This window comes from Ictidomys tridecemlineatus, chromosome 7, assembly GCF_052094955.1.
Source record: "Ictidomys tridecemlineatus isolate mIctTri1 chromosome 7, mIctTri1.hap1, whole genome shotgun sequence".
NCBI classification, from domain to species: Eukaryota; Metazoa; Chordata; class Mammalia; order Rodentia; family Sciuridae; genus Ictidomys; species Ictidomys tridecemlineatus.
Genome location: NC_135483.1, coordinates 2,675,538 through 2,694,872, shown reverse-complemented (window position 1 = coordinate 2,694,872; position 19,335 = coordinate 2,675,538). Strand labels below are relative to the sequence as shown.

Sequence of the window (19,335 nt, the reverse complement as noted above, 5' to 3'; positions counted from 1 at the left end):
TTCAGCCGGTCTCGGTCTTGCCCTCTGTAGGAGCTCAGGGGACTCCCCTCGGGTCCGGGTCCCCCGCCCTCCGTCTCCAGAAGGCAGCCTGTGAGGGAGGTGGGGTTCAGGGCTCAGATGACCTCCGCGCTGCCGTCTGCCCGCAGGGCTCCGGTTCTCGTGGCGGTGGCCCTCATTGAGAGTGGGATGAAGTACGAGGACGCCATCCAGTTCATCCGGCAGTGAGTGGCCAGCTGTGGGGACGGGATGGCCGCGTGCTTGGGTCCTGGTTGCCCTGGGAGAGGGCTGGACTGGGATGGGCTCTCCTCCCTGGGTTTGCTAATGGAATTTCCTAGGCCACGTGGGTTGGCAAGGGCCACAGTGGGTCCCCCTGTTGGCTCTGGACAGTCGGGGGCTGGCCCTGCGGCAGTGACCTGTTGTCCTGTTCCTCACCTGCCACAGTGGAGGGACAGCTGTGGCTGCCAGTGTCCCGCCTCCTGCCCTGGCAGACACGGTTCCTGTGCCCCAGTACCCCTCGCTGCCCAGGGCGGACCCCAGGGTGGGCCCTGCCTCAGTGGAAATAGCCCAAGCCTCCCTGGTCCTCTCCTGCCCAGGACACCGGCACACTCTGGTGTCTGGGTTGCCTGAGGCCAGGCCCACGGTCCTGGCCGCCCTTCTCAACCCGGGTCCAGCCGCCCCCGGCCTGCTGTCCTTGGAGGTTTCCAGGCCAGCTGCCTGTGGCTTGGTGGCTTCCCTGGGGACGGTTCCCATCTGCCCACTCAGCCACGTGGGGACAGCAGGGGCTGATGCTGTCCTCGGCTGCCGCCGGCACGTGTGTGTGAGGTGTACACGCTTCGGGCAGGTGTCCTCCTGCTGCCTCCGCAGCCTGTCAGAGCACAGCTGTCCCTTCCCAGGTGGCTTCTACCATCCTGTCACACCCTGTCACCACGCGAGTGCCTGTGAGGGCTGGACACAGGCCCCTGGCACACAGGGACACACCCCCCATGCAGCACACCCATGCACAGTGGGCACGTGCCCAGCACTCGTGTGGGCACACACTCGTCTGTTGTCCTGCCTGCTGGTGCCCCCAGGGCTGGCTGCCAGGGCCAGGGCCAGGGCTAGGGCCAGCCTTGCCGTAGCCCGCCTTGCCCGTGCCCTGCTGGCCCCACCTGCCATGGCCTTGGACTCCCTGGGGTGCAGGCAGGTGGCCAGCATCCCGATGACCTTCTGTCCTGTCTCCCAGGAAGCGCCGGGGGGCCATCAACAGCAAACAGCTCACCTACCTGGAGAAATACCGGCCCAAACAGAGACTGCGCTTCAAAGACCCCCACACGCACAAGACCAAATGCTGCGTCATGTAGCTCAGGACTCCGCGGCGGGGGCTCCTGTCCTGACAGCCTCCGCCCGCCCTCCCCTCCTGTGCCTCAGCTGCCCGCGTCCGAGGAGCCCATGGGCCGTGTCCTTGCTCTGCCTGCCCGCCTGCCCCAGGCCCTCTGTGCCGGGGCCGACTCATAGGCTTGGCAGCCCCGTCCCTGGACTCCTGCCTGCACCCTCCTACACCCCACCTCAGGTCCCCTCTGCCCTGCCTTTTGTTGGGTGGATGGATTTTTGAACTAGTGGCCAGGCCTCTGCGGGGGCCCTCACCTGTGCTCTGCACTTAAGTTATTGGATCCCGGGCGGTCAGGTGCTCTGGACACTCGAAGGCAATAAAGAGCGAGCCGTGGCTTTGTGTGGAGTGAGCATGGGGCCTGGTGGAGGGGGCAGTGGCTGCAGGGCCTGGGGAGTCCACTGTCCCAGGATGGACCCTGCTATTCCTGTGTGTGGGGTGCTGTGTGCTCCCATGGTGCCCCCCCTGGTGGTCATGCTGGGCCCTGCACCCTGCCTTGGTCCTCTGCCTTCCTAAGCCAGGGAGAAGCGGAGGCTGGGGTGGCATTGCTGGGTCCAGCTCTGGGGTTGGGGCACCAGTGTTTCCCCTCTTAACAACATGGTGGGGGTCACCTGGCAATTCTTCCAGCCCTGTGTCCAGTGAGGCGGCCTCACTATCCCACCCACCCAGGTGACTGCGTTTCAGCCCCAGGCCCAGAGAAGGGAGCGCTGTGGCCACCAAGGCTCAGGGTGGCGGAAGCACCCTTCCTGGCCTAGGGAGGGGAGGGACGACGCAGGCACCTGCAGCTGAGCGAGCATGTGGGAGAGGCCCCGAGCGCCTGGGGCCTGCTTGGGACCCTCCTGTGCTCCTGCATGTAGGTTCCCAAGTTGGGGGCCATCCCGCCCTGGGCTCCCACTGTGATGCCACCCAGGGCCTTTGCTGACCCCAGGCCACGCCCCATCTGTGTCTGCTGCTTACGTTGCCTTTGGCCTTGACCTCTCAGGGTCCCTACCAGACCTGCCCTCCTCCCTCCTCCTCCTTGCCCTGTATCCACTCTGGGTTAGGCCTTAGGGCCCCTGAGAGGGGCTCACCCAGCCCCCCAAAATCTCTGTTCCCAGAAGGACAGGCCGTGTGCCTCGGTGGCATAGAGGGCCTTGCTGGAGACTCATTTCCCAAGTGTGGGGGTCCTGGACTCAGAGTGGAGCCCTGGCAGGAGGGCCCAGGGCGATGCAGGCCCTGCTTGCTCTCCCCTGGTGGCTCTGTCCCGCTTGGCTTTACCATGGGTGTGCCATAATGCAGCACCTACTGTGTGCCAAGCTCTGAAGGCCTACTTATCCCTCTCAACCTGGCGGTGCTCACCCTTTTCCAGATAAGGGGCCAATTCAGAGAGCCCCAGGGCTTGTCTGGTTACTCTTAGCTCCAGGAACCCCATTTAGTCCAGGCCCACCCAACCCCAGGGGTCTCTACGCAGGATTTTCCGGAAGGGAAGATGAACTGAAGCACAGAACAGGTCTGCCGACGGTGGCCAGGGTGGGGGAGGGCAGCTGATGAGGCGGCCAGCAAGCCCACCCCTGAGAGAGACTGCTGACTTGCTGAGGGGCCTGCCGTCCCCACACCCACCAGGCTGCACCCACGGGGACCCTCCCTAGCGGGGGCTCAGCAGAAAGGACAGGTGCCCATGATATCGGGGGACAAGGTGGGGAAATGTGAACAGGCAGAAGTACCCCCAGAGCCCCTCAGGCAGCTCCTCTTCTAGGGGTTTGGTGGACAAGCCTGGGCTGCAGCCCTGCTGTCCCTGGGCGCCCAGGCAAAGCGGGGCACCAGTTCTACCAGGTGGGTGTTTCTCCCTTTCCTTGAAGGTGTGTGAACTCGGTGATACCCGTGGCACGTTTGGGGAAGTCACTGTGTTTTTCTAAGTTTTGGGGCCTCTGTGCAGGCGCTGAGCAGCGCAGCCTGTCCCGAGAAGGGCACGGTCCAGTGGGGTGGAGGAGGTCGGGCTGCAAAGTGTTCCACACTTCCCGAGTCTAAGCCAGGTGGAGGTGCCGCTGGGAGGGCGTGGCACTGCGGACGGAGGCAGGGGAGGGGCCCTGAACGCAGGTGTGTGGGGTGGGCCCAGGAGGGGCTGGTGGGCAGTGTGGCTGGTCTGGGAGCCTGTGGACAAGGCCCCAGGAGGAGTCTGGACCCACAGGCGAGGGAAGGCCCGCCTGCCCGTTTCACACGGGGGGAAGCGGGTGGAGGGGAAGGGTGAGGGAGGCTGTCTGCAGTCAGGGGCCCTCCTCTGGGCCCTCTAAGAGGGTCTTGTGGGGAAGGACTTCTGACTCATTTTACAGAGGGCACGGCCGGCCGGAGAGCCGGGGCTTTGCCTCAGGCCGCTTACCTCATCCTGGGTGAGCCTGGCTCTCCTGGGAGGCACGACTTGGGGCCTGGTCAGTCCTGACTGGACTGAGGAGGGGGAGTGGGCAGACCCTGGCCCCAGCTGTGGGCGCCTGGCCGGGAGAGTGAGGGCTGGGGCTGCCCGCGTGGCGTCCCCCGTGCCCAGGACTCTTGGGCTCTGGTCGTGTGGAGCAGACCCCATCTCTGTGAGTGATGCCTTGGCAGGCTCCGTCCCTCCACCCCCCGCCTGGCCCGTCCCTGAGTCCTGCCAGTGTCTGCTGGTTTGGCTGGGCCACAGGGCGGGGCCTGGGATGAGAGCAGGGAGCCACAGGGTGATGCTTCTTTGTGGAATCTAGACCTTTCTTTCAAATGGAAAAATGTTATGCAACCAACTCTCTGGGATGGGGCAGGGCTGCCCGCCAGGTGGCTGAAGGGGGTGCTGGTCACTGCTGGCGTCCCTCTGACACCTCCCGGAGGAAGGAGAGCTGCCTGGTGGCAAATTCCCGGACGCCAGGCTCTGGGTCCTTTTTGAGGTCTTCAAAAGCTCCAGGAGAGAAGGGGAGAGTCAGGGGTGCCCCAGGCCTGGCTGCAGCCCCCCATTCCTTCAGCGGGTGGGTCACCCTCCTGCCTGCCCAGGGGGGCTGGGGGTGGGGGGAAGGGCTCCCACCCCTTCCTGGAGCCTGGTTCTGTCAGCTGGGGGGTGGGGGTGACCCCGTGCCAGGTATCCTGAGGGGCCCAGGGAGGGGACAGGCCACCCACTCCAGGGGAGGCAGGGCGGGGCTCTGCTCTGGAGGCCTGGGTCCCGGCTGATGCAGGCCTGGGGGGGCTGCTTACTGCAGAACAGCAGGTTGGTGTCCACCTCGCTCACCATCCGGGACACGGCCTGGGGGTGGTAGCAGATGGTGTAACCTGTGCAAGACAGGGTGCAGCTGGGCAGAGGGTGGGTGGTCTCCTGGGGCCAGACCCACTCCTCCACCCCAGGCCCCTCCTCCACCCTTCCTTTCCTGCCGGTGGGGCTCGGCGGCCTGGGCCTGCTGCAGCCTGGCCGCCCCCTGCCCACCTATGAAGAGCGCGGCCCAGGTCTTCATGTGCTGGTGGTGGCTGTGCAGGTAGCTGAGGGCCTGGGCCAGGTGGATGCTGAACTCCTCGGAGCTGGCGCGCATCTGGCCAGGGAGACCCTCCTGTCACCGCCCAGGGACCCCTACCCCCGCCCTAGCCCTCCTGGAGGAGGCTGCACCGGCCTCACCAGGCAGGTCCAGAGGAAGTGGCGGGCGCTGAGGCCTCGCTCCCAGGCCAGCGTGCAGAAGAGGGTGTGGCGCGGCCGCCACCCCAGCAGCAGAGCGCAGCGGTAGAAGGCGAACTTGGCCTGCTGTGGGGACAGCAGGGGGTTCCACACTGCCCATTGTCTTTGGACAGCGGGGGGGGGGGGGGGGGCGGTTCCACACTGCCCGTGTTGTCTGGGGACAGCCGGGGGGTTCCACACTGCCCACATTGGCTGGGGACAGCGGGGGGGGGGGGGTTCCACACTGCCCGCGTTGTCTGGGGACAGCCGGGGGGTTCCACACTGCCTGCGTTGTCTGGGGACAGCTGGGGGGGGCGGTTCCACACTGCCCGTGTTGTCTGGGCACAGCCGGGGGGTTCCACACTGCCCGCGTTGTCTGGGGACAGCTGGGGGGGCGGTTCCACACTGCCCATGTTGTCTGGGCCTGGGGTCGGCCTTCCACAGGTGGACATCAGAGACAGTGGGCCGCTCAGGCCATTGCCTGACTGTGTGCTCTCGCCCTGGCTGGACTGTGGGCAGCCCGTCTCAGGTCATGTCAGAACTGGCTTACTTCCCTGGTGGCGGGGTCGGCGGGATCCACATCCCAACAAGTCCAGTGTGCAACCTGGGCCCCGCCACACACCAGGCACTGGGGACTCAGCAGGGAGTGGAACCACTGGGTCCTGCCCAAGGTCAGTGCAGCCCGGAATGTGTGTGCATGTGTGCGCAGGCCGGGAGGGCAGTGGTCCCGAGGGCAGTGTGGGGGCCTGCTGCCATCTGCCCGCCCAGGCCCTGGCCCAGGTGGAGGCCATCGGCCTGTCTTGCCTCGGGTGGGGCACTGACCGTGGCAACCTTGGGGCACTTGTCCTTCAGGTGCAGCAGCAGAGGTACCATGCTCTGGTACACCTGGGTTCGAAGGCCGCTTAGCTCCTTGCCCTCCATGGTTGCCACCAAATCCCCAAACAGTGCCATGGCTGCTGCCCGAATCCTGTCCCGCTCCTGCAAGGCAGAGGCTCAGCGGGGTTCCCGCTCTTCGCAACTTGGAACCCCACCTCACTTGGCTTCCTTAGAGGGTCCTCTCAGCCAGCTCAGGGGCGGGGCTCCTTCCGCCCCCCAACAAGGCTCCGGCGCAGGGCTGGGCCCCTCCTTATCAAGGCCTGGCCAGCATCCAGTCTGTCCCCTCACATCCACAATGGCAGCCTGACAACCTGAGTGTCAAGAGTGACTGGGGGACAGACATATCCTACTCCCCAGTGAAGGAGAGCATGTTCCAGACAAGATGACCTGTCATCAAGTTGGAAGGCCATGTGGTCAGCTGTGGGACCAGAGGGGAGAGTGGGTTGGAGGACTGGACTTGATGCCAGTCCACCTGCAGTCCTGGGCACACAGAAGCTGCTACCCAGGGCTGGGAATCCATGCCTGTAATTGGAGGGGAGCCTGGGGTCCTGGGAGGGCCCAAGTAGGAGGCACCCCACCTGCCTTGCCCCCACACTCACGTCATCAAAGAAGGAGCGGGCGTTGATGGCCACGCTGAGGCTCTGGGCCCCTGCACCGTGCGTGCCCAAGCGGTGCAGCACGTCGGACACCGTGCCCATGATGTCCACCACCACGGGCTCGCTGTTCTGGAAGAAGCCGTTGAGGAAGGGCGGCAGCTGCCCTCGGAGCAGCCTTTCCTGTGGGCAGTGAACGCGGTGGGTGGAGTGCCCGACCTGCCCAGCTTCAGCTGTGCAAATGCACTGTGCCCATGTTCCCGGATGCCCTGTCTCCCACTTTGTGCCACCCTGGCTGCAGGTGACTCAGCTGGGATCCTACCCGGCTCTCTCTACCAGGGGCCACATGGCTTTGGACAGGACTTCCCTCTCAGAGCCCCCAGGGTCCTGCAGGGGTGGACCCAGAGGCCTCAGTTCTAGTTGGGTCTCAGCCCCTTTCTCTTCCTGGTCCTGCCCACCCTTCTCCCCAGCACCCACCCTGCCTTCACCCCCATTTCCAGCCTGGCCTCAGGCCAGTTGGGATCCTGGGCTGGACCGGGAAGAGGCCAGTCAGGTGCGCATGCTAAAACCACATTTTGTGTATACGAGGTGGAGGTTCCAGAACGTTCTAGTGACCAGTTATGTTCCATTTCTAGGCTTTCTTTAGAGATTTAAAAAATTCTGTGCAGCCAATTCTGTCTGCTCCCCTTGTTTGCTGTGCCTTCCTGAATTCTCTAAATGAATTGTCAGAAAGCAACGTGGGTGTCCCCTGCCCTGGCCCCTATCGTGCCCTGTGTGCACTCTAGGGTGATGTTTACAACTTGAAAACAAGTTTTAAGCGGGCTTTGCTGGCTTTCTAAGCCACACATTTTCTGGGCACCTGTATGTGAAGCCAGGGGAGGACTGGGATCCCAGTAGGACGGAGTTCCAAAGGGAAGGCCAGGAAGCAAACGGAAGTGCTCACTGTGGTGAGAGCCTGCTCCAGCCACCAACTCAGTGGGCCAGGCCCACCCCATGATGTGCCCCAGCACGCCCTTACCTTCTCCGGGTGGAAGAGGATGTTCCCGAGGCCCTGCAGGCTCCATACGCGGATGTCGGGGCTCTCATCCCGGAGGCCCTGTGCCAGGAGGGTCAGGGCAGACTGCTTGGGAAGCACTTCCAGCAGGACAGGGCTGTAGAGGAACTAGGGGCCGCAGGGGGTGGGTGGGTCAGGTCTGGCACCCTCTCCTGGGAAGCCTGCATGTGTGTCCGGGCTCTGGGTCTAGGGTCTGGGTAGGGCTGCAGGAGGCTGATGGACCAGTGCTCCCTGGGACCTTGGCTGACCAGCATGTGACTCCTACCTGCCTCCCCTCTAACGTGCAGCTGGGGAACAGGCCCAGGGAGCGGAGGCCTCACCTGAGGTTACGGAGTGAGGGGGACTCCAGCTCGCATCGATGGCTGGCCCCCAGGCACTGGTGGCCCAGACCCTCCTGCTGTGGGGCTGGGTGCTAGCCCAAGACTTTGACTTGGAGTCAGTTATGGAAATGAGACAACCCCATGCCCCCAAGTGCTGCCACTACCCAGAGCCCACAGTTGCAAAGCTGGCTGCACCCCAGGCCTGGGGCAGGGGCCCCGAGTCCTGCCAGGCTGACCGTTGACTACAGATCTACCCACTGCCCTTCCACTCTGCGGGGCTCGTTCAGGGAGGGACGAGGGGAGAGAGGTCCCTCAAGGCCAAGGGCTGAGGGGCAGAGGGCTGGGAGGAGCCACCGCCTGCAGACACCCCGCAGAGCTGCAAGTGGGGAGAGGGTGTGAGGGTCTCTCTGCGGCTTCCCCAGCCAGGCGGAGGTCTGGGGGGTCCTGCTGGGTTGTGCTCACCTACCTCAGTGAGCACCAGGACGGCCGCCTTCCTCTCCCGCTCCTCCTGGCTCTGCATGCGGCGCAGCAGCCAGCTGAGCACGGCCTTGATCTGCCGGCAGTGGTTCTGCACCATAGCCCTGGGGGCAGGGCCTGGGCTGCGGTCACTCCTGAAGCCCACCCTCCACCACCCCAGCCAGCTGGGGCCAGGAGCGGCCTGACAGCACCCACTCCCTTGAACCCCTGGCTGCCCACTCGTGCCGGGTCTCGGGGCGACCGGGGAGGCAGGGAAGCCGCATTGACAGCCCTCGCCCTGGGAGGTCCCAGGCAGGGGCGGGACATGGGCGCCACAGGCTCGAGTGACTGCAGAGTGGCGGTGTGTGAATGTGAGGGTCCTGCTCATAGTCAGCCCTGGGGCCACAGGTGGCTCTGGAGGGCACAGGCCCGTCCCCACAGCCTACACACCCAGTGCCCGGTACCTGGCCAGGAGGCCCACGCCCTGTGCGTAGGTGGTGATGGAGGTGAAGTGCTCCCAGGCGCCCTGCAGCTCAAGGTGGGCAAAGTCATGCCAGTGCCCCGTGGTGGACAGGAGGCTCTTGAGGGCCTCCAGCGACGTGCTGTGGCCAAGCAGAGGGTCAGGCCACCTAGGCCAACAGCCATCACTGGGCCGTCCTACCCTGGGTGTGGCAACTCCCCGCCTGGCTCCAGCACCTGCCTCCGATGCCTGCACCGCCCGGCCTGCCCTTCTCTGACAGCCGAAGCCAGGGTGGAGGGTTCCCCAGGCACAGGGAGATGGCGGGGCCCACCAACCTGGGCCGGACCTGCTGGGCCAGAGACTGGGGGGGCCCTTTAGGGAGGGGAGGGACCAGGCTCTCGGGGGCGGGGTGTGACTGGGAGCACAGCACTTGCCAGTGTCCTTGAAGTGACCTAGACAGGACACAGCTGCTCTGACAGCTGGCCACGGGCGGAGCTCAGAGGACAGGTCTGGAGGGAGCTGCAGGACCATCTCAGGCTCTGTGACCTCCCAGGTCCTGGGATGGGGAGTGTCCTGGCCAAGCCTCGGGGGACATTTAAGTATGGGTGAAGAACACAGAAGGGGACATCTGAGGAGGGTGTGTGGCACTATGAGAGCCAGAGGGGCTCACTTCCAGGCCTGGTCTCGTCTGTCCCAGGGCAGGACAGACCAGGTGGCATGACCCACAGTTGTGTGGCCTGGCCATGTGTTTATCAGCACCTGGGTGCCATGCGAGGTGACTGTCACCCTCCAATAGGGAGGAGGCGCTCACCCCCATAGAAGCCCTGTGCCTTGTTCAGGTCAGAGAGCCAGGTCAAGGACGGCACAAGTGCAACCAAGCCAGGCCTCTGGCTCTACACCGCACAGTGACGTCACGGTCACAGGGACAGAGCTGCCCCAGGCGCTGCACACAGCCCCTGAACTTGGTACAGAGCCTGGGACGCAGGCCCGGGAAGCACAAGCAGCAGTCTGCTGGCCCGTCTTGACGTGCCTGGCCACATCAGCCCCGATGTGTGAAGGTGCCCGGGAAAGAGGCTGCCATCTCAGAGCAGGCCCACCTCTGAGCACCTCTGAACCAAGGGTCACTCTGAAGTCCCTGGTGGTGCCAACCCAAATGCCAGCTGGCTTGTCATCTCGCTGCAGCTCCGTCATTAGAGAGGTGGCGTTTTCCAGGTCACTGGTCTCAGCCACCCAGCGAGGGTGGTTTTCAGGAGCGAGAGGTGCAGGGCATTCCTTCCCTCCAAGGCTCCAAGTGCTTCTGCTCCTGGGGCACGCAGGGCGTCCCCATTTCTCGTCCTCTGTAATTGCTCTGTCCCTGTAACCACAGCAGGGCTTCCGGGAATCCCCTCCTATCTGCGGGGAGACCACACCCCTCTGGGGGTTCCTACAACCTAAAACCCTTCCCAGGCTGGGCCCCCGGGAGGGGTGACACGTGTCACCTGAAATCCACGTGCAGCCCCAAGCCCGGCGAGGAGAAGCCCTGGAGTCCACGCCTGGTGTGGCAGGTGGCCCTCCCTTCCTCCTGGCCCTAAGCGCCCTCCACCCTCTGGCATCCCAGTGCTGTCCACGCTGCCTCCAGCGACTCCCGTCCCCTTCTGAGGGGCAAAGGCTCTTCAGACAGGGGCGGCCGAGCTCCCCAAGGGCGGCAGGCACCAGCCTCTCCTGCCCAGACCCGCCACCTCCTCCTCTTCTTCTGTTGTGACATAAAATCTGTCACTGTGGTGTTTTAAGTGTGGAATTCCGCAGCATCGAGCCTAGTCGTGAGATTGTGTGGCTGTCATGACCGCCTGTCCATCTCCAGAACTCTTCCGTTTTCTCAGACTGAGGCTCCGTCCCCAGTGGACACTACCCCCTCCTGCCCCCAGGGCACCCCCCCACTGCCTGTCCCCATGGGGTCCTCAGAGGAGCAGAGTTGCAGGGTGGCCTCCTGTGCCTGCTGGGTCCCCAGCAGACGTCCTCCAGGGCCACCTTCTGGAGCCGTGCTGGATGTCCCTCCTTGGTCTGCTAGGACCCGTTGCAGGGAGACCACAGGTGTCCATCGCCTCCTCCGCCACGGGCACTGGCTGCTTCCACGTGTGGTCCCTGTGAGCCGGGTGGCTTGGCACAGGAGCTCACGCGTCTGTTCTGGCCCCTGCTTCCGACTCCCCAGGTAATCGCAGGAAGTGGGACTGCAGGGCGGTAGGGTAGCTCCAGGATGAACTGAGGAACCCGCGCCATCCTGTATGCCCACGAACAAGCACAAGGGTCCAGATCCCCACATTCTTGCCAACATGTTGGTTGGCTTGCTTTTTGGCAGTGGAGGTCCTGATGGAGGTGACATTCCTTCTTTTCTCCAAGGCCTTTCTTAGCACCTGCGGCCCAGTGGGACAGAGGCAGACGCCGAAGGCCAGAGGAGGGCAGGGAGGGAGCGTGTTGGTCAGGGATCTCCAGAGGAACGGGATCCACAGGAAGTATGATCATACAGAGGGGATTTATTAGACTGGCTTCCACAACCAGAAGCTGGCAGTCCCCAGGGGCCAGCTGCTGCTGCCCACACTCAGGGAAGGTCTCCACTTTAGTTCGCTCTGCCACATGCCAATCATCCTAGACACACCCTCACTGACTCACACAGAAGCATCTTAATCTTCGGCATCTCTTAATCCAATCAAGTCGACAGTTCCAATTGGCCATTACCGGGAGTGTGTTTGAAATACAGAAACGAGGTGCCTCATGACAGGTAGAGAGAATCAACCGTAACGGGTGAAGGGAGAGGAGCCAGAAGTCCATGGGGCAGGCTGGACACTGGCTGGCGGCAGAACCAGCTAAGAATCGGGTGGTGCAGGTCTTTGTTGTTCAGAAAAGCAAGGTGGGGTCCTCTGCTAGGGGAAGAGTGCCTTGCCTAAAGCCGCACGGGCTGGGCCCAGGGCCCGGGTGAGCAGGATGTCAGGAGCCACAGAGGTTGGCCTGGATGCCATCCAGTGCCCTCTGCCAAGTCCCCAGCAGGGCACCTATGGTCAGGGGCTACTCAGCAGAGGGTACTCCCTCTTCTGCACACTGGACAGTGCCGGGCAATCTGGCACACATGGCCACCTACCCTCTGAGGCCCAGAGAGTGGCCTCTAGTCTCCCCACTGTCCCCAACGACTTTCTGGCCTCCCTGAAGGTCTGGCCACGGGTTGGCCTGCCCCACACCTGGGCCTCTTCAGGACAGTCCCAGCTAAGCAGCTTCCCCTGGGAAAGGCTCCAGAGGCCAGGAAGCCAGTTCTGGCCCATCAGAGCCTCCAAGAGTCCAGTGACTCAGGACGGGTGTGTACCTGCGTGGGCCAGAACATGGACGCTGCCTAGGGAGAGCCTTTCTTGTCCTGTGGCTACTGGGACCACATCCTTTGCTAGAGAAGACCTGCCCATAGTGGCCATCAGGGGAGAGCAGAACTGAGGTGGAGAGCGGCTCGAGGTCTCTGTCCAGCCACACTTGAGCCAAAAGCTACCCACAGCCCCAGGAGACAGACAGACATCCCTGATTTTGGGAGCCCAAGAGAGACAGAAGCCTCTAGTGCATGGGGAGCCCCGGGTGAGACAGGCGCCCCCGGTGTATGGGGAGCCCCGGGTGAGACAGGCTCCCCTGGTGCATGGGGAGCCCCGGGTGAGACAGGCGCCCCCGGTGTATGGGGAGCTCCGGGTGAGACAGGTTCCCCTGGTGTATGGGGGAGCCCCGGGTGAGACAGGTTCCCCTGGTGTATGGGGGAGCCCCGGGTGAGACAGGTGCCCCTGGTGTATGGGGGAGCCCCGGGTGAGACAGGTTCCCCTGGTGTATGGGGAGCCCCGGGTGAGAGAGGTGCCCCTGGTGTATGGGGAGCCCCGGGTGAGATAGGTTCCCCTGGTGTATGGGGAGCCCCGGGTGAGACAGGTTCCCCTGGTGTATGGGGAGCCCCCGGGTGAGACAGGTGCCCCTGGTGTATGGGGAGCCCCGGGTGAGACAGGTTCCCCTGGTGTATGGGGAGCCCCGGGTGAGACAGGCGCCCCTGGTGTATGGGGGAGCCCCAGGTGAGACAGGCGCCCCTGGTGTATGGGCAGCCCCGGGTGAGACAGGCTCCCCTGGTGTATGGGGAGCCCCGGGTGAGACAGGTTCCCCTGGTGTATGGGGAGCCCCGGGTGAGACAGGCTCCCCTGGTGTATGGGGAGCCCCGGGTGAGACAGGCTCCCCTGGTGTATGGGGAGCCCCGGGTGAGACAGGCTCCCCTGGTGTATGGGGAGCCCCGGGTGAGACAGGCTCCCCTGGTGTATGGGGAGCCCCGGGTGAGACAGGCGCCCCTGGTGTATGGGGAGCCCCGGGTGAGACAGGCTCCCCTGGTGTATGGGGGAGCCCCGGGTGAGACAGGTTCCCCTGGTGTATGGGGAGCCCCGGGTGAGACAGGTTCCCCTGGTGTATGGGGAGCCCCGGGTGAGACAGGTGCCCCTGGTGTATGGGGGAGCCCTGGGTGAGACAGGTGCCCCTGGCCAGGGGGAGCCCCGAGACAGGCACCCCTGCCCTCCAGGACCTCCCATTTTTGGTATGCAAACAGGAAACCAGGAAGGGAGCCAGAGACCCCAGTGCTGGATGGGAGGGTGCTGAGGAGGGAGGGCTCCAGGTGGCGCTGTTTACTGAGGGTGGCTGAGGAGGTGGCAGGTGAGGGGTGGGCGGGTGGCAGTGGGAGAGGAGGCTGGTGGCAGGCAGTTCGCCAGCCCTTCCCACAGCCCTCCACGTTCTGGGACGAGAACATTTTATTAGCTTATTAGGGAAGATTCATGAGTTTTGCATGTTGATCAGAGTAAAAAAGGAACTTCACGCACATTCTAACCCAGAGGCAATACGGGAAGAGTGACAGTTTTTCAGTGACGTGCCTGGGGAGGGCTGTTAGAGCTGACAAATTGCGTAAAGCACCTCATAATACAAACAAATGAAAGACTGGTGGTGTTCAAGGCTCGCTTCTCGGAAATATGAGCTGCTGCAGAGGGAGGCCCAGGCAGCAGCACTCCATGGCCTGCCTGGCCCTGGCCCGCCACACACCTCTGCTCGCCCTGCTCGGGGGTGTTTCCTCCCAGTTTCAGAGAGCGTGGCCCTGAGACTCCTTGGTTTTGGACTCCGGCCTTGGGAACTGTGACAGCTCCCTGACAGCTGGGACACATTCCGCAGTTCTAAGCCTCTGGGTGTGTGGCACCAAGTCCCTCAGCCCAGACACCCTCCCCTGTCTCTCAGGCCCTCTGTGGCCACTGCACAGGCCAGCGAGGTGCTCGGAGCTCTTACCTCTGGGGACTGGGCATGGCTGCCTCCTGGGCCTGCTGCCCACGCTGGGGCTCAGTGACCAGGTTCAGCTCCAGGGTGTAGTGGACCTGGGTGAGGAGGGCCAGCAGCAGCTGCGGGTAGGCCTCCCGCACGGCCTTCTTGAACTCCCGTGCGAACTGCAGCTCCAGGAGCGTGTTCATGGCCTGCTGGGACAGGAGGGCCCGAGCTCCCGATGATGTCCCTCCCACTGGCCCTCTTCTCTGGCGCTCTCGGGCGGGCGCTGCCGTGCTGGTCCCCCTGCTGTTCCACACACTGGAGCTCCTCAGCCTCCTCCCTGCCATCGCCTGGGATGCTGCCACCCCGGCCTGCAGGCCCCACCATGCCAGGCCGCCTCTCTATCCCGCCTCGACTACGCCACCTGCTCTCTGCACTTGGCACTACCCCAGGGGGTCTGGCCCTGGAGGTGGGCTCCTGCACTGTGTTCTCAGCACCAACTCTGCACACAGCAGGGGCCTAATGTGTGAAAGTTGGGGAATCAAATGCCCTTGAAGGCAGAGTCTGTGACAGCAGGCCCCAGGCCCCAAGGCAGGGGCGTTTAGTTCTGGGCTAGGGGTGGTCCTGAGCAGAAGTGGCATGGGGTGGGCAGGGGATGGACACACAGGATGCAGGGTGGCTGCGCTGCAGCTCCTGACAGGGTGGCTGCGCTGCAGCTCCTGACAGGGGTGCTACTCTGCTGGGGGCTGGCATCAGCCTGGGGCTGGGGCAGGCTAGGGGGGCTGGTGAGTGCCAGGCATGGGTGGTCTCCCTCCAGCTGCCTGTTCGTCACACCCCTGGGGCAGCAGCTGCTCATCGAGGGGGTGCCTGGGTAGCGAGGGGCAGCTGTGTGCTCTCGGCTTCTGCTCACAGGGCTTCTGGGGCTGGGACTCTGTCTGGAAAGTTCCAGGACATGGCGGCTGCCTTGTCAGGGTCCAGCCAAGGGGGCAGGTGTGGCTGCCTTAGGGAGTGAGCGCCCTGCCCCTGGGGTATGCCAGCAGGGCCCGGCTTACAGGGAGAGCTGGAGGGCTCTGACAGGAGGCAGCCTCTGAGATCCCTCCAGAATCCGTGGTCCCCAGAGCCCCAGTGTGGCCGAAGAGCCCGGTGTCTCCACACTCTTCCCCTCTGCCTGCAGCCTGCCTGCAGCCCCCTCCAAGGTGGCCCTGCACATAAGCAGTCCGGCACACACAGATGGAACCCCCTTGCCAACCCCGCAGGGGGGACGCTCTGCTCTGATTCCCTGCTGGGGCCAGAGCCCTGGGCAGTAAGAAGAGCTGGGCCTGAGACCCAGGTCTGTGGGGTCAGCCCCTGGACTGGGGCTGCCCCAGAGGGAGGCCCTCTACCTCCAGGGCAGGCCTGGGCCTTCCTGCAGCCAGGCTGTGGAGCTCCCCACCACCCTGTGCCATGGTCCTGACTGTCCGCTCCTGAAGCCAGGGGCTGGGGTTGCGGACTCACGGCCAGCGAGCGCAGGTAATCCTTCTCCTTGGGGTTGGGGTTGCTGTTGCTTGCTCTGGTGGGCAGGGGCCGCTCCTGCAGCCAGGCCAGCAGCATGGCCAGCACCAGGCGGCTCACGGGCTGCTCAGCTCCCAGGGCCCTCCACAGGCGGAAGGCATGGCTGTGGGCAGAGAGGGCCATGAGGGCTGTGTGGCAACTGGGGCCTGCCCAGCTCTGCCGGGAGGCCACCTTGGCCAGGGCCCGCGGGCCCCGGGTGAAGGTTGGGTGGACCTGAGCTGTGTGCAAAGCTTTCAGTGCGTGCGATGTTCTCCTGCCCGTTGCAGATGGGGACCCTGAAGCCTGGAGAGAAGGCGAACTCTGGCCAAGCGTGTTGCATTTGGGAGCTGCCAGCATGTGCTCGGGACAGACTGGGGCTGGGTGTGAATGCTGGGCAGTGTCAGCACTTAGAGGTCATTAAAAGCCCTGGGAACAGGGGTGGCCACTGAAGGTGAAGTCTGAGAGTCACCCGAAGCCCGGGTGAGGAAGCCAGGATGAAGCAGGAGCCAGCAGAGGAGAGCACACAGGAGTGGAGCGGCCAGGGACGGAGTGGCCAGTGGAGTGACCAAGGCCGACAGTGAGCCAGGCGGCCGGCTCCCGGAGCCAGGAGAACAAGGGCTCCCGGAGCGGAGCATGACTGGCCAAGCCAAATTCTGCTGACAGCCCTTGTGCATGGGGACAGAGGCTGACCCCTGGACTCGGCAGCACGAGGTTGCTGCTGGCCTTAGGGAGGGCTTCCCTGAAGCCACAGGTTTCACTGGAGCTGCGAGCCACGGCACAAACACAAGCCACCCAGTCACAGATGGACGCACAAAGACGCGGAAGAGCTGAGGAGCAGGTGGACGCTCATCATCAGCCACCAGCAAATGCTCTCGGAAGCCACCGCACGTCGCGCCACACCCACTAGGATGGCCATCGTCCAGGAAATGGAGCGTAATGAGTGCTGGCGAGGACGGGCAGCGCTGGGCGCCCTCCTGCTGCTGGCACAGCACTGTGGAAGCCACCGCGGCAGCTTGGGAAGTCCCCAGGACTGCCGTGTGCCAGCCACACCACCACCAAGGCTGCGCCGGGTGGTTCAGAGGACTTGATCACACACAGCGCCCCCTGGCTCCTGCAGGCAGTGGCCGCGGGACCTGCCTCGGATACAGTCAGTACTCAAGTCCCTCCTGCAGAGCGGCGGAGCAGGACCCTCTGAGCAGGACCCTCTGAGCACTCCGCCTCCGGCCCGCGCAGCCCTACTGCAGTGGGATACTGCGCAAATATTATCCACTGCATCCTCCAGGGACTCTGGAGAAGTCTGCACAGGCGCAGGGCAGAGGCAGTGTTTCTGGAAGAGTACGGTGGGTCTGTGGATGCAGAGCCCGAGGACCCAGGCCAAGGCTGATGGCAGTAGTGATCACAATGGCCCAAAGGGGAGAGCATGTGCCCATCACCACAGAGGAACACGTGCAGCCACAGACGGAGAGAGGCTCTGACAGGCTTCAGGAGGGTGAAGCCCCAGGACCCCAGAGGAGATGTGCACTCCATCTCTGTGGAATTCCCAGGGCTGTATCTAATCATCTTCCCTCGTGCCAGGAGGCTGGGGGCCTCTGCGGCACAGAGCGCGGCACCTGGGGGCTACTCTTGGATGGGTACAGGGATTCTGCTTGGAGTGACTCTGTGGGATCAGACAGTGGTGGCAGCTGCGCAGCCCTGCAGATATGATCAGTGCCCTGAGCTGGACCCTTAAGAGTGGTTAATGGCAAATTCTATGGCACACAGGATTACCAAAGTTAAAGTGATTCATGATGTCATGCCAAAACCATCGAATTGTATACTTTAAATGGGCGAATCCTTTAGTATGTGAATTTTATTTGTGGTGTGTGTGTGTGTGTGTGTGTGTGTGTGTGTGTGTGTAGTGCTGGGGTTGAACCCAGGACCAGGACTCATGCATGTCAGGCAAGCACTCTACCACCGAGCTACTGCCATAGCCTGTGGGTCACATCTTATTAAATCTGTTTTAAAAAAAGGAATGAGCTGGGCACAGTGGTGCATGCCTATCATTCCAATGGCTTGGGAGGCTGAGGCAGGAGGATTGCAAGTTGGGGGACAGTCTCGGCAGCTTAGCAAGGCCCTGTTTCAAAATAAAAAATAGAAAGATCTGGGACATGGTTCAGTGGCTAAGCACCCCTAGGTTCAATCCCTGGTATTAAAGAAACAGAAAAGAGAGGGAGGCTCGGGTCCCCCAGGAACGGTCTGCCAGGCTACTCGAGTCAGCGCCTCCCTTGAACACCGCTAAAAAGCCTGGGGAGTTAAAATCCAGGGTCCTCAAAGCACCAGAGATGATGGAAGTGCAAAGGAGTGCCAGGCCGCATGGAGTGTATGAAGACCTCAGGAGGCAGGGACCCCGGGAGCCACCGGGGCCCTGAGGACGTGTCGCGATTCTGGAAAGGTAGGGCCTTTGCCAGCCTTGCGGGATGGAGGGCAGAGACTGGAGCCCAGAGGTGGGCTGGTGGAGCAGGTGGGCCTTCCGCCATCCCTAGTGATGCTGAACTGGGGGTGGAAAAGCCGGTGAACATCCACCAGTGTGAATTGCCTGGGGCCCCGGCGTCTGGAGTCCTGGAGTTGGCTGAAAGTGATCTTTAGCAGGAGTGTCCTGTCCTTAGGTGAATCATTCCTATAACATTTCCCCCAGATGAACATCCAGCCGGCTGTCAAAGACAACCAGACCCAGGAGGAAGCAAGACTGCATGGGTGGCATAGAGCAAGGACAGAAGCGATTGTCACCGTTTGGAGATGGAATGTCCCTGGAAACTTCCTGTGGTCATACAGGAATACTTGGAGTGATGGGATGGGGAGAGCTGTATCTAATCATCTTCCCAATTTGAATGGACTAAAGGGTAGTGATTGTTGGCAGGTGGGTCGTGGCTAGAGGAGGGGGATAACTGGGGGCATCTTCCCTGTCGTCCTGTACCCACCCATGTCCCTTTCCTGGCCACCGTGAGTGGAGCAGCACCCCTTCACCCTCCCTTCCCTCATGAGACTCCCTTGGGCTCAGAGCGATGGCCTCGGCTGACATGGACCGAATCCCTGGAACAATGACCAAAAATAGACTTATCCTCCTCTAAGTCGCTCTTGTCAGGTGTTTTGGTCCCAGGACAAAAAGCTGACTAATATAAATTGGTTCCGAGCGGTAGGGCTGTGGCTGGGACTAACTTGACCATCTGGTTCAGAAGCCTTTGGAAATGGTTTGCTGGAGGAGTTGGAAAAGTTCAGAGACGCAGGCATGGGACCCCTAGGAAGCTGTAAGCAGAGTCTCATGGCAATTCTGGTGAGAGCTCTGGAGACCAGAATGCTGAGAGGAATGGAGACAGATGACGCTCAGGAGATTTCAGAGAAGAGCGAGGGATCTACTGGAAACTGAACTAGCGGCCACTCATGTTATCGACAGGCAAAGAATTTGGCTACATTTTGCCAAATTGAGCTGAATTTAACGGTGGCAGACTAATTAATCTGGTGGAGGAAATTTCCAGACCACACAGCTCTAAGGTGGTGACATTGGTGTTGCCGGCAGCCTTTAGCCAGGTTTGCTGTAAGAATCAGGAGCAGAAAGTAGAGCGGAAGGACTTCAAACACTTGCAGTGTGCCCAGAAAACTGGGGAAAGGAAGGCGTGGTTGTTAAAGAGATCAGAGCCACCAAGGAGACACTAAGGACTTTGTATAGAGACAACAGGAGAGACAATTTGAGGGCACCTCAGGAATTTGCATGACCGTAATATGCATTACTGACTCA

At 62.7% G+C, this 19,335-nt stretch overlaps 2 protein-coding genes across 6 annotated transcripts in view; one reads left to right on the top strand and one right to left on the bottom strand.

The window, feature by feature from the left end:
- The window catches only part of Ptp4a3 (protein tyrosine phosphatase 4A3), a 41,247-nt gene extending 39,545 nt beyond the window's left edge, over positions 1-1,702 (top strand). For all 5 annotated transcript variants that reach the window (XM_078016622.1, XM_078016620.1, XM_078016621.1 and 2 more), the window contains 2 exons: positions 147-221; positions 1,223-1,702. In XM_078016622.1, coding sequence (XP_077872748.1) covers positions 147-221; positions 1,223-1,340 — 193 coding nt within the window. In that variant the 3' untranslated portion in view covers positions 1,341-1,702. The remainder of the gene's footprint in view (positions 1-146; positions 222-1,222) is intronic.
- Positions 1,703-4,074: 2,372 nt separating this feature from the next.
- The window catches only part of LOC101965287 (maestro heat-like repeat family member 5), a 66,800-nt gene continuing 51,539 nt past the window's right edge, over positions 4,075-19,335 (bottom strand). Inside the window, exons 20-30 of the mRNA XM_078016617.1 lie at positions 15,528-15,687; positions 14,061-14,242; positions 8,764-8,901; positions 8,310-8,424; positions 7,488-7,631; positions 6,476-6,652; positions 5,823-5,978; positions 4,965-5,087; positions 4,779-4,881; positions 4,553-4,627; positions 4,075-4,262 (exon numbers count right to left, since the gene is read on the bottom strand). Coding sequence (XP_077872743.1) covers positions 4,162-4,262; positions 4,553-4,627; positions 4,779-4,881; positions 4,965-5,087; positions 5,823-5,978; positions 6,476-6,652; positions 7,488-7,631; positions 8,310-8,424; positions 8,764-8,901; positions 14,061-14,242; positions 15,528-15,687 — 1,474 coding nt within the window. The 3' untranslated portion in view covers positions 4,075-4,161. The remainder of the gene's footprint in view (positions 4,263-4,552; positions 4,628-4,778; positions 4,882-4,964; positions 5,088-5,822; positions 5,979-6,475; positions 6,653-7,487; positions 7,632-8,309; positions 8,425-8,763; positions 8,902-14,060; positions 14,243-15,527; positions 15,688-19,335) is intronic.